We start from the raw sequence: 12,445 nt of genomic DNA, 5'->3' as shown, positions 1-12,445 counted from the left end.
CAAAACCAGACATGGCCCTTGTGATGAATATTACAGGCTGCTGGAGAAGGCAGATATTTATCAAATGGCACATAAATGTCAAATGTAGAACTATGATGAAGAATACAGTAAGTCAGTTTCTTAGTCTGAGAGGTCAGGGAAAGAGTTCCTGAGAAAATCACCTTTGAGGTGAAGAATGAGTAGAAGTTGATTAAGTGAAAAGAGAGGGAAGATGTTTTTAGGTAGAAGGAACAGCAGGTGCAAAGGCCCTGAGGGAGCTGGGAGCATGTTGGGTAATTAGTTCTGATAGGGTAGTGCATTTCAAGCATCAAAAAGGAGAAAGTTCTTCCCAATTTTGTCCTCTCAGCAAATACTAACTCATTTTTTCAAGATTAATCTCCTCTGGGAAACTTCTCATTCTCACCAACACTTTCCTCCCAATCAGCTGGAATCAGCTGCTTCTTCCTCTGAGTGCTACAGTACCAACTAAGCACTTCATCAAAAGACTTTTAGTATAGGTATGTGCTTTCATGTCTATTTCTTCCCACTGGTCTGTGAGCTGTGTAAGGGAAGTGATGGTGTCTTAGTCTTTAAGAAAGCAGACTGCTACGTCTTTCTCCCGAGGAGCAACTGGTGGGTTCAAACTACTGAACTTTTGGTTAGCAGCCAAGTGCTTAACCATTGTGTCACCAGGGCTTGTAAAGATTACAGCCTAGGAAACCCCATGGGGTAGTTCTACTCTGTCCTGTAGGGTCATTATGAGTCGAGATTGACTCTACAGCACACAGCATCAACTATTGCACTATTTTGCCCCCTTCATCTCATTGAATCCTCCCAACTGCCTTGTACTTGCATGATCTCCATGTCACAGAGGAAGAAACTGAAGCTCAGAAAGTGACGTACTCTGTCCAGGGTCACACAACTAGTGAGTGGCAGAAGCAGGTTTCTAACCCAGGCAGCCTGAAACTAAATCCCAGCCCTTTAACCACTGCCCCTAATATTGGAAGTTCTACACACACTGTGTTGGAATTGTCTGTCAGAAGATGCAATGTCTTCTGGTTCTGTGCTCTTAAAACTTATAGATGCCCAGTTTTCTGGTACTCCTCAAAAATTCCACAAGAGGGGGACCTTTCTCCACCATTTCTAGACTGCTGGCTTTGGGATTATGGATTTAATTGTCAGTTTCATAGGCAACTCAAGCGTTGGCTGGTTACCTGTATAGAATTTATACAGGTTTCCTGAAACAATGGAGCATGGCTACCCTAAGTGGTAATGATCAAATTAGTTCAGTAGGTTTTTAACTAGGAAATTCTCCATTCCAGCCAGGCAGCCCATATTATCCATCTGCCAATCACTCTCTAAGCTTGGCACCAATTTGATCATGGTGGCAGGGTCTTGTGGAAGCCTTAGAGCTTTAAACACCAGCCTCCCCTCCTCTTCCCCAAGTTCTACCGAAGTCTCCAAACTAGGTTTGAGAGGTTCTAAAACTCAGAGTAAATAAAAGATAAAGTTGTCCTCACCACTCTTACTACCAACCCTGTCAGAGTCCTGCTCATCATGACTCTTAGGTCACAGGACACCGAAGTTATATCTTTGTCCTTTCCTATGACAAACAGTGGGAATAAGAGTGTGGTGGGCACTGTGATATGTTGCCCGGATTCCCCGTTGGGAGTGAAGGACTTATCCCCCACCTTCTGGGAGTGCTGCTGGAAGAAGAGCCCTCAACCGTCAGCCTCTACAGAATTGCCTCCACCGAGGAGAGCTCCCTCACCCAAGGTTGCATGCCCATTATAGGGCAGCTCAATCCAATGACTGATCAACTTAGAAGGAAAGGGCCAGCCCCCTTGCCTCAGCTTGGGGCAATTCTCAAGTGTCCTCTCAACTTCAAAACTTCCTGTAGAGTCAGCCTCTGTAGAGAATGCATCACAGCTCATCCTCTCCCTCTGCCCAATCCTACTTTTTCCTTTCATTCACAGAGGGTGATCCTAAGAGCAAACTAAAAAAAAACCAAACCCGTTGCCATTGAGTCAATTCCAACTCATAGCGGCCCTGTAGGACAGAGTAGAACTGCCCCATAGGGTTTCCGAGGCTGTAAATCTTGATGGAAGCAGACTGTTACATCTTTCTTCCGCAGAGCGGCTGGCGGGTTCAAACCACCAACCTTTCAGTTCACAGCTGAGTGCTTAACCACTGCACCACCAGGGCTCCTTTTATTCTGAGAGCACTGCCTAATAAACCTTTTGCAAATTCATCTCCATCTTAGGGTCTGCTTTCTGGGTAATTGTCTTAATTTCCTAGTGCACTGTAACACAAATACCACAAGTGAGTGGCTTTAAAGAACAGAAATTTATTTTCTCACAGTTCTGGAGGCTAAAAGTCTGACACAGTCTTGGCTGTGTTAATTCCTTCCTTGTAGGTAGCCCTGGGTGTTCCTTGGTTCCTTGGTGATTCTCACATAGCGTCTGTCTTTCCCAGCGTATTCTTGCATCTGTGTCTAATCTGCTCTTTTTATAGCTCAGAAATGATTAGGTTTAGAACACACTCTACATTGATATGGTCTCATTAGCATAGCAAAGAAAATCCTATTTTCAAGCAGGATTACATCCACAAGTATAGAGGTTAAGATTCCAGCACATATCTTGGGGGGACACAATTCAATTCATAATGGTAACCCAACCTACAACAGTTGGTGCCAGGAGTGCTCTGAGAAAGCAGAGGCTGGGATGAGACTTTGTAGCTGAATCACTCACAACTCAGCTGACAATGAGAGCCCCATCTCTGGTTAGGTGGAGCTCAGATAGCCCCTGGTAAACTAGAATGGTATACTTGTAGAAAGGAATGCATTAGCTGGTTCAATGCATTGGGCTTCTGAGAACTACAGGGCAAATAGTAACTATAAGGTCAAAGGACTAAAGCCGTCAGTATGGATTACACCTTAATAAAAAGAAAACAAAAATCCTCACAACTGGACCAATAAACAACATCATGATAAATGGAGAAAGCACTGAAGTTGTTAAGGATTTCATTTTACTTGGATCCACAATCAATGCCCATGGAAGCAGCAATCAAGAAATAAAATGACATATTACATTGGGCAAATTGGCTGCAAAAGATCTCTTGAAAGAGTTGAAAAGCAAAGATGTCACCTTGAAGACTGTCTTAGGCTGGGTTCTCTAGAGAAGCAAAACCAGTGAAGCATCTATCTATCTATATATATATATAATATATATATAGAGAGAGATCAAGGAAATGGTTCACATAGTTGTACAGCTAAAAAGTCCCAAATCTGTGAATCAGGCTGGAGGTTTCTCCCTAATCATTTAGCTGCAGGGGCTAGCAAACCCAAGATTAGACCACAAAGGTTGACAAATCCCAAGACTGGCAGGCAAGCTGCTAGCTCAAGTCCCAAGAACCAGAGGGCAGATGAACAGGAGCCAGCTGCAGAATCCAGAGCAAGCAAAATCCAGTGAGCCTTGCCAGAAAGTCCACCTATATTGGATGTAGGCCACACTTCCAAGGAAACTCCCTTTCCAATGATTGGCTACTCACAGCAGATCCCATCATGGAGGCGATCACATTATATCAGGTCTCATCATGGAAGTGATTACATCATTATATGACTGCCAAACTAAAACTGCCAAGCCACTGAGAATCATGGCTCAGCCAAGCTGATACACAACCTTAACCATCACAAAGACTAAGATGAACCTGACCCAAGCCATGGTATTTTCAATCCATATGCATACAAAAGCTGGACAATGAATAAGGAAGACCAGAGAAGAGTTGATGCATTTGAATTACAGTGTTGGTGAAGAATATTGCATATACCATGGACTGCCAGAAGAACGAACAAATCTGTCTTGGAAGAAGTACAGCCAGAATGCTCCTTAGAAGTGAGGATGGTGAGATTTCATCTTACGTACTTTGGGCATGTGACCAGTCCCTGAAGACAGACATCTTGGTAAAGTAAAAGGGTGGTAAAGTAGAGGGTCAGCCAAAAAGAGGAAGACCCTCAACACGATGACTTGACACAATGGCTGCAACAATGGGCTCAAACATAAAGATTGTGAAGACGGCGCAGGACTGGGCAATGTTTCTTTCTGTTATACATAGGGTCACTATGAGTTGGAACTGACTTGATAGCACCTGACAACAAAGGACAAAGGAATTGGGTGGTGTCTTAGTTATCTAGTGCTGCCATAACAGAAATACCACAAGTGTATAGCTTTATAAACAGAAGTTTATTCTCTCACAGTCTGTCGGTTCTGGGGGAAGGTCCTTGTCATCAGTCTTCCCTTTGTCTAGGAGTTTCTACTACTGATCTATCTACTGCCTTTGTCAAATATCCAAATTGCCAGCAGCAAAAATAATAGCCAAGTCCCCCAACACGGCACTATACCTTGAGTTAACCAACAAGCCTCTTGGTGGCATTGATTACATGGGACTTCTTCCACCTTAGAAGGTGAAGCAATTTGTTGTGGCCAAAATAGACACCTATTTCAAGTGTGAGTCTGCCTTTCCTGACCACTGGGCCTCAACCATCACCACTATTAGAGGGCTCACAGAGTGTTTGAACAACAGGCATGGGATCCCAAGACATTGGACCAGAAAAGAAGGTGTGGGAGTGGTCACATGACTATGGAACTCACTGGTCATATTACCTATCCTACCACCCCGAATCTGTCAGTCTGATACAGTGATGGGATGGCCTGGTGAAGGCACAGTTGGAAGACAATCTTGGAAGTGATACCTAGAGAGGATGGGGTGCCATCCTCCAGGATGCAGTGTATACTTCAAACCTACAACCTTTATGTGGTGCTGTGTCCTCAATAGATAGAGCAACTGAGTCCAGAATCAAGGAGTGGAAGCAGGAATTTCCCTGTTTACCAGTGACCCACTTGGGAGAATTGTGCTTCTTGCTCCACAACTCCAGGCTCTGTGGGTTTAGAAGTCCTGTTTCCCATATGGAAAATGTGTCCAACAAGGGAAACAGCATGAGTCTCAGCTGCCGCCTGGGAACTCCGGGCCCTTTGTGTGAAGGGGCCAGCAGGCAAGAAGAGGCCTCATCATCTTGGCTATGAAATTGATCCTCATTATTAGGAAGAGTAAGAGTAGCTGTTACACAGTGGAGACATTGAGGAATATGTCTAGCATCCAGCAGGTACACTTGGGTACCTCTTGGTACTCCCCCACCCTATTTTGATAGTAAAAGGGCAAGTGTAGCATCTTGAGGAAGACATGAATACCAGGGTTCAGAGCCCTCAGGGATGAAGCCACCAGGCAAGCCCTTGAGATCATCAGAGATGTGAACTGAAGGTAAAGGAGTGGATAGTAGAGGAAGAAAATTATGAGTATCAATCAGTTGCTGTCCTGAGATCAGCTACAGTGAGTTGTAATTCTTCCTGCTACCGATTCTCTTCAAAGTTTCCACCAGGAAGAGAAATTCACTAGAATTCTGGAGGAGCTGCTCCCAGAACTTATACAGAGTGGATCCAAGTGTCACAAGGGATGGACTGTGGTGGATGCTGTGATGCACTGCCTTGATATCCCTTCAGAAATAAAGGACTTATTCCCCCAAATGCTAGGAATGTTCTTGGTAGAAAGCACTCAGCTATCAGCCTTCTATGGAAATTACCTCAGCTGAAACAAGTCCCCTTATCCCATTTCAGGACAACTCTGAAGGATCAGCCCAGCTTCCATCTGCTGAGGCTTCTATTGAGACAGCATCACAGATCAACTTGTCCCTCTGCCCAGTCCTGCTTTCTTCCTTCCCTTCCACAAGTGTTGATTCCAAGAGCCATTTCTAATAAATTTCTTACACATTATCTCTGTCTCAGAATTTGATTCCTGGAAAATCATGTGACAATGTCATCCATGTCAGGGGAAGAGGAGCTTTTGATCTTCTATCCAGAAGAATAAGAGTGTGTGATATGCAGCAAGTGATGGTTTGATCAAAAACAACAATATACATGAAAACACTGTGAGGACTGGACAAATGACAAAGGAGGGAGTGAACTAGAAAAAATATTATTAAAGAGATAGGATATGAAGTAGTCTTGGAAAACAGAAAGGATTTCTGCCCTGAGGGTCATCATTGTCTTCCTACATAAGGAAGGACAGAGACTCAGAGCAGTAAGAGTTGAGGAGAAATGGGATTGAAATGAAATCCCTAGTAGGGAAATGGAGTAAGAGGCTATTATGCTTCATAGCAAATGCACCAGGTTCTTTCATGCCTCTGTATTTGTCCATGCTTGTCCCTATGTTCAGACATACCTTTTCCCTTCTTTTCCTTCTAGTAAAATTCTCACCCTTGAAGGCGAGACATTATATATACAAGCATGAAGTGATGATGAAGGAACACCAAAGCCTAGAGCCAGAATGCTGGATTCAAACCCCAGTTTCAGCATTTACTAGCTGGCTGTGTGATCTTGAGGCAGTTGCTTAATCCTTACTTTCCTTTTCTGTAAAATGGGAAAAACACCTAGCTCCTAAATTTGTTGTGAGGATTGGGTAAATACATGGAGTGCCTTTGGAAAATATCTTGCACATCATCTAAAAAAGTGCATTTTAATTATTATCTTTATCACTCCATCTGAGATGGTGCCCATGGAACTGGAGAAAAAGAAACCCTTGTAAGAAAGTCTCTCAAAGCAAAGAGCTGACAGGACTTGGAAGCTCAGTGAATCTTAAAGAAGCACTCTAGGAGACAAACAGCTTAGGTTTTAATTGCTGTTCTACCACTTAACTGCCCTGTGCCTCAGTTTCCCCATCTGTAAAATGGGGTAATAATAGTATTATAGTTACTTCTTAGGGTTGTTGTGAGAATTGAAGATTAGTGATTATGAAGTGCCTGGATCAGTGCCCCCCACATACTACTGTTGTTAGGTGTTGTCAAGTCGGTTCGGACCCATAGCGACTCCACGCACAACAGAATAAAACACTGCCGGGTCTTGCTGCATCCTCACAATTGTTGTTAGGCTTGAGCCCATTGTTGCAGCCACTGTGTCAATCCATCTCTTTGAAAGTCTTCCCAATAAATGTTAGCTTTTACCATTCTGGATACAAGGAGGTGGGAGACCCAAGTTCTAGTCCATTTTCCTGGGCCCTCATGGCTGTATAAGCTTTACTGCTTCTTAGTCACTTCGCCGTCTCTGTGCCTCAATTTCCTTATCAGTACAGTGAAGGTACGGGTGTTCCCACACGTGCCCAGGGTTCCTTCCATCCTGTGAATTCTGAATCAAAGGTGACTCAAAGACTCTTAGGATGATTCAAGGGTGCTGGTGCCAGTGGCAGCGAGTGGGATACCCAGGGAGGCGCCTCTGGAAGGGGGGGGCGGATAACACGGGGCCTGGGTGGGGTGGGGTGGTAACACACTCAGTAAGAGAATCCCTGCCCGCCCCTTCTCTCCTTCAGCCTCCATTCGCCAGTTAAATACAGGCTGGTCCTGGCAGTTAGCTATGCCAGGAATTTGAGTGTAGGTTTGGAGAGAGGAGGAGGCTAGCAGTCACCAATGAGTCTTCCGCCGGCCGCATTCGCTCATTCCCAAAGCAAGTCCTAGCTGGGTGGCTGGCGCGGCCTCCTGCGCTCAGGCCGCCAGGCCGTGCAGGCTATAAACGCAGGCAGTGTCCCTCCGCCCCCGCGGCCTGCGCTGTCTCCGGCAGGGCGGGGGCCAGGGTAGAGGGGAGGAAGCAGGGGCGGGATCCTGGGAGGGACACGGCGCGCCCGGCCGGTTTCGCCCCAGCAGCTTTGCTAGGGCTCCCTGCCGCAGCCGCTGCGATCTGCAGCTGGGCAGCTGAGGAAGAGGAAAGGGCGGAGCTGCTTGCGGCTCCCAGCCGAGGAAATCAGTCGACCGCGGCGAAGGGTGGACGGGTGTCCCCGGCGCCGCCTGGCGCCCAGAGGGCCAGCAGGGCCGAGGCCGGCGGAGGCCGGATGGGCCGAAGGGCGAACTAGCCCTGTCCAAGAGGCCTGACAATGCCCCGCCGCGGAGTGTCTCCTGGCCAGGGCTACCCCAGCTCCGACCGGGAGCAGGATTCAGACAGGTCCTCGGAGGCTTCCAGTCTGGGACGCCTCTGGATGGCCCTGGGCCTGGCGCTGGCGCTGGCGCTTGCCCTGCCCGACTGCCTGGTTCTCTGGGTCCCGGCCGAGGCCCATCCTTTGCCCGCCCAAAGCCATCCTGCCAGGCTCAATCGCATGCTGCCCCAGCTCCGGGACACCTTCGGGTGGTGGAACTTCACTTGCCCGGTCTGCAAAGTCCTTTTCACCGTCATCGACATCGGACTGAAGGTAAGCACCAAAGGGGCTGCGGTGGAGCGGGCCACAGGGGAGCGATGCGGTGGAGGTGAGAGCTAATGCTGGAGCGCGGGCGCCCCCATAGCAATCCCAACTGGAGACAGTGGTGTCTACAAGTCTTCACTGAGTTTGGTTTCTCTTAGGGACACTGTGGCTAAACGCCGGCACTCCACTGTGACCCTTGTAAATGAAAGAAAGTGTGCGAATTATATGCTGGGCACTCTGCTAGCCATTTCTTACCAATTAAATCAAACCAGTGAGGCTTTAGAGCACAGTTGTGATCTCCATTTTATAAATGAATACAGAGTTCTAGAGAAATGAAGTCACTTGCCCAAGGGCATACAGCTGGTGGGGTGGGTGCTAGGACTCCCATCCTGGTGTGCCTGACTCCTGATCCACTGTGGTTTACACTCCTTGGCATCTCCAGCCCTGAGCACCATGCCTGGTACTAGGTACTCAAAAAGGACTTGGATTATGAACAATCCTGAGGCGGGAACTAGGTAGGGTTGCCATGACCTTGGTGGACATATATGGGTGCTGGTTGGCCAGTGAGCTTTGCAGGGCTCCCCAGGGTAACAAGGTCAAGGGCCCTGCCTTTGTGCATGTCCCCAAACCCTGGACAGCCTGTCACTCTGCCCAGCCCAAGGCTCAGGGCCCCCTGCAGATGATACCTAAAAAAGTTGTTGGAAGAGTTACAAGTGTGTGATTTGAGGTGACTGTCCTATCAGAAGCCAGCTGGTCAATGGAAATCTGAAATGCCATCGGCCACTGGAGCCAACAAGGAAGTACTGACTAGGTACTGCCTGAGTCACAGGACAGTATCTGTGGGAGGCAGTGGGTGCAATCAAGGTCATTTCACCATGGTGCACTGAGACCAGCCAAGTTTCAACATGGTGGCCAAAGGAGCAGTGGTCAGGGGTTGACCTGGTTCCCCTACCCTGTGTGTGACCTGTTGTCACTTGCTCCCACCACAGCAAGAGTCCAGTGTGGCCCAGGTGGGCTCCATGGCCATCAAGCTGTGCAATCTGCTGAAGATAGCGCCACCTGCAGTGTGCCAGTCAGCTGTCCAGCTCTTTCAGGGTGACATGGTGGAGGTGTGGACACGCTCAGTGCTGAGCCCATCTGAGGCCTGTGGCCTGCTCCTGGGCTCCACCTGTGGGCACTGGGATGTCTTCTCATCTTGGAACATCTCTTTGCCAGCAGTACCCAAGCCGCCCCCTCGGCCTCCCAGCCCCCCAGCCCCAGGTGCCCCTGTCAGCCGTATCCTCTTCCTCACTGACCTGCACTGGGATCATGATTATCTGGAGGGTGCAGATCCTGACTGTGTGGATCCACTGTGTTGCCGCCAGGGTTCTGGCTTGCCACCCACCTCCCGGCCAGGTGCTGGATACTGGGGAGAGTACAGCAAGTGTGACCTGCCCTTGCGGACTCTGGAAAGCCTGTTGAGCGGGTTGGGCCCAGCTGGCCCTTTTGACATGGTGTACTGGACAGGAGACATCCCCGCCCATAACGTCTGGCAACAGTCTCGCCAGGACCAGCTGCGGGCCCTGACCACCATCACGGCTCTCGTGAGGAAGTTCTTGGGGCCAGTGCCTGTGTACCCTGCTGTGGGCAACCACGAGAGCACACCCGTCAACGGCTTCCCTCCTCCCTTTATAGAGGGCAACCACTCCTCCAGCTGGCTCTATGAAGCCATGGCCAAGGCGTGGGAGCCCTGGCTGCCAGCAGAAGCTCTTCAAACTCTCAGGTACTTGAGGCCCATGGAAACCCAGGAAGGGAGCAAGGAACCTGGGGCATTATCTCTGTCTGCTCTTGCATGAGTCCTCAGCACCCCTCACTGGCCCTCCCTAATCTGGCCCTACCTTCCCTTTACACCCTTATCTCCAGCTACCCTCCTTCAAAGGGCTAACAGCACTCTCTCCATGTGCCTATCTGGCTCTTTGCTCATGTTGGCCCTCTCTAAAATACCTTGCCCTCTTTAATATCACCAACTGTCCCCAACTAACCAAGGCCCAGCTCATCTTCCCTGCAAATGACCTTTGCTTCCCACTCTAGCTCACTTTGCTCTCTCCCTCAACTCTTAGAGCCCTTAGCACTCTGACCATTTTCAGTCACAAGGGCCCTATAATTATCACCACTTGGTCTTCAGCTAGAATGTAAGCTCCTTCAAGGTGGTGACGATATCACGTATGCCTCTGCTCTCCACCCAAATGCCTAGCACACTGCTGGACATGCAGGGCCAGGATTATGTATACATGCTGACCCCTCATGTTCACTTTGTTTCAGAATTGGGGGGTTCTATGCCCTGTCCCCACGCCCCGGCCTCCGCCTCATCTCTCTCAATATGAATTTTTGTTCCCGGGAGAACTTCTGGCTCTTGATCAACTCCACAGATCCTGCTGGACAGCTCCAGTGGCTGGTCCGGGAGCTTCAGGCCGCTGAGGACCGAGGAGACAAAGTGAGGGAGAGTGGTGGGGGCAAGGTGGAGTAGGTGCTGATGGGGGTGGGATGAGAAGCAGGCCCTTCACAGCAGGCGCCTGTCTGAAGGTGGAGAACCTGTGAGCAGAGAAGCTTGATTTTCCTGCGCTCCCAACAACAGTGTTTCCCCAGAATTGAGCTCAGGGTCCTCTTTGAGAGCCCTTTCGTTACTCCTCCTCCCTCTGGCCAGGAATGCCAGCCACTGTAGGAGAGATGAGTACCAACTACCCTGGCAGGGCTGCCTGGACCCCTTTCTGCCTGCTAACTACCCTTCACCTTTCCCCCAGGTACATATAATTGGCCACATTCCCCCAGGACACTGCCTGAAGAGCTGGAGCTGGAATTATTACCGAATTGTAGCCAGGTAGGAGGCAGGTGGGCTGGGATGGAGTGGTGTGGGGGGTGGGTGGCATGAAGAGCCTTAATGTTAGAAATTGCCCTGAGCATATCACCATGGCTGCTGCCCCACTGGGGTGGGGAAGCCACTTACTTGAATAGAATGGAGAAAGATCCCCTAAATCTCCTCCTTCCCCTCCCTAGAATCTTCTGAATAAAATTAGTGTCTTCTGACCAGGTATGAGAACACCCTGGCTGGTCAATTCTTTGGCCACACCCATGTGGATGAATTTGAGGTTTTCTATGACGAGGAGACCCTGAGCCGGCCGCTTGCTGTGGCCTTCCTGGCGCCCAGCGCCACCACCTACATTGGCCTTAATCCTGGTGAGTAGTGGGATGGAGAAGTGGTTATCCTGGAGTAGTGGGAAGGAAAAAAGAGGGACGGAGGCGGGGCCACAGCTAAAACCGGCAGAGGGCGGGTGGGACATGTGGCCCCTCCCTGGGGCGGTGCCTTCACTCCTTCCCTCTCCAGTCAGCCCTCCCTTCTTGCAGGTTACCGCGTCTACCAAACAGACGGCGACTACCCCGGGAGCTCTCACGTGGTCCTGGACCACGAGACCTTCATCCTGAACCTGACGCAGGCGAACACGCCTGGAGCCACTCCACACTGGCAGCGCCTCTACAGGGCTCGAGAAACCTACGGGCTGCCCAACGCGCTGCCTGCCGCCTGGCACGACCTGGTATACCGCATGCGGGGCGACACGCGATTATTCCAGACCTTCTGGTTCCTCTACCATAAGGGCCACCCGCCCTCGGAGCCCTGCGGACCGCCCTGCCGCCTCGCTACTCTGTGCGCCCAGCTGTCTGCCCGTGCTGACAGCCCTGCTCTGTGCCGCCACCTGGTGCCAGAGAGCCCTCTGGACAGCCACAACCTGTGGCCACGGCCTCTGTTCTGCTAGCGCCCCCAGGGCCCAGCGTTGGTAAAGTTCGGATCTTGGGGAGGGAGGAAAAGGCCCAGGACGCTGAGGACTCTGGTGGAAGTGGAAGTGTCCAACCTGGGACCCCAACTAAGCCAAGGGAACAGGTCTTTCTCCTTTCCTGGAGCTGGTTTAGCAGGATATGAGAGGGGTTTGGGCTGCTCTGGCTGTCCTAGCACTTAAGCTGCCCTGGGGATTCTGTCTTTTCATGGCTATAGAGCTGAGGCCTAAGCTGACACTTCCCTGGGCTGACTAGATAGGAGCTGTCGCTGGGGGCCAGGTGCTGCCCAGCCAGGAACTCTGTGCTGCTACTGTTGCCTGATCCCACCAGACTGTTACAATAAAGAAACTTGAACTCTAGCCCTCTGTGACTGTCTTCATTTCTT

At 49.8% G+C, this 12,445-nt stretch overlaps 1 protein-coding gene across 1 annotated transcript; it reads left to right on the top strand.

The window, feature by feature from the left end:
- Positions 1–7,819: 7,819 nt before the first annotated feature.
- SMPD1 (sphingomyelin phosphodiesterase 1) lies at positions 7,820–12,420 on the top strand. Its single transcript, XM_004389065.2, has 6 exons — positions 7,820–8,262; positions 9,243–10,015; positions 10,555–10,726; positions 11,034–11,110; positions 11,321–11,466; positions 11,635–12,420. The coding sequence occupies exons 1-6, from the start codon at positions 7,951–7,953 to the stop codon at positions 12,039–12,041; spliced, it is 1,887 nt and encodes a 628-aa protein (XP_004389122.1). The 5' UTR covers positions 7,820–7,950; the 3' UTR covers positions 12,042–12,420.
- Positions 12,421–12,445: the final 25 nt, after the last annotated feature.

Source organism: Trichechus manatus, unplaced genomic scaffold, assembly GCF_000243295.1.
Source record: "Trichechus manatus latirostris isolate Lorelei unplaced genomic scaffold, TriManLat1.0 scaffold00232, whole genome shotgun sequence".
NCBI classification, from domain to species: Eukaryota; Metazoa; Chordata; class Mammalia; order Sirenia; family Trichechidae; genus Trichechus; species Trichechus manatus.
This window is presented reverse-complemented; position numbering and strand designations above follow the sequence as displayed.

Coding starts and splice junctions, on each gene's coding strand:
- SMPD1 (XM_004389065.2), top strand. CDS start 7,951: ATGCCCCGCCGCGGAGTGTCTCCTGGCCAGGGCTACCCCAGCTCCGAC. Junction 10,727..11,033: donor CTGAGGACCGAGGAGACAAA/GTGAGGGAGAGT, acceptor CCTTTCCCCCAG/GTACATATAATTGGCCACAT. Junction 11,111..11,320: donor TATTACCGAATTGTAGCCAG/GTAGGAGGCAGG, acceptor TCTTCTGACCAG/GTATGAGAACACCCTGGCTG.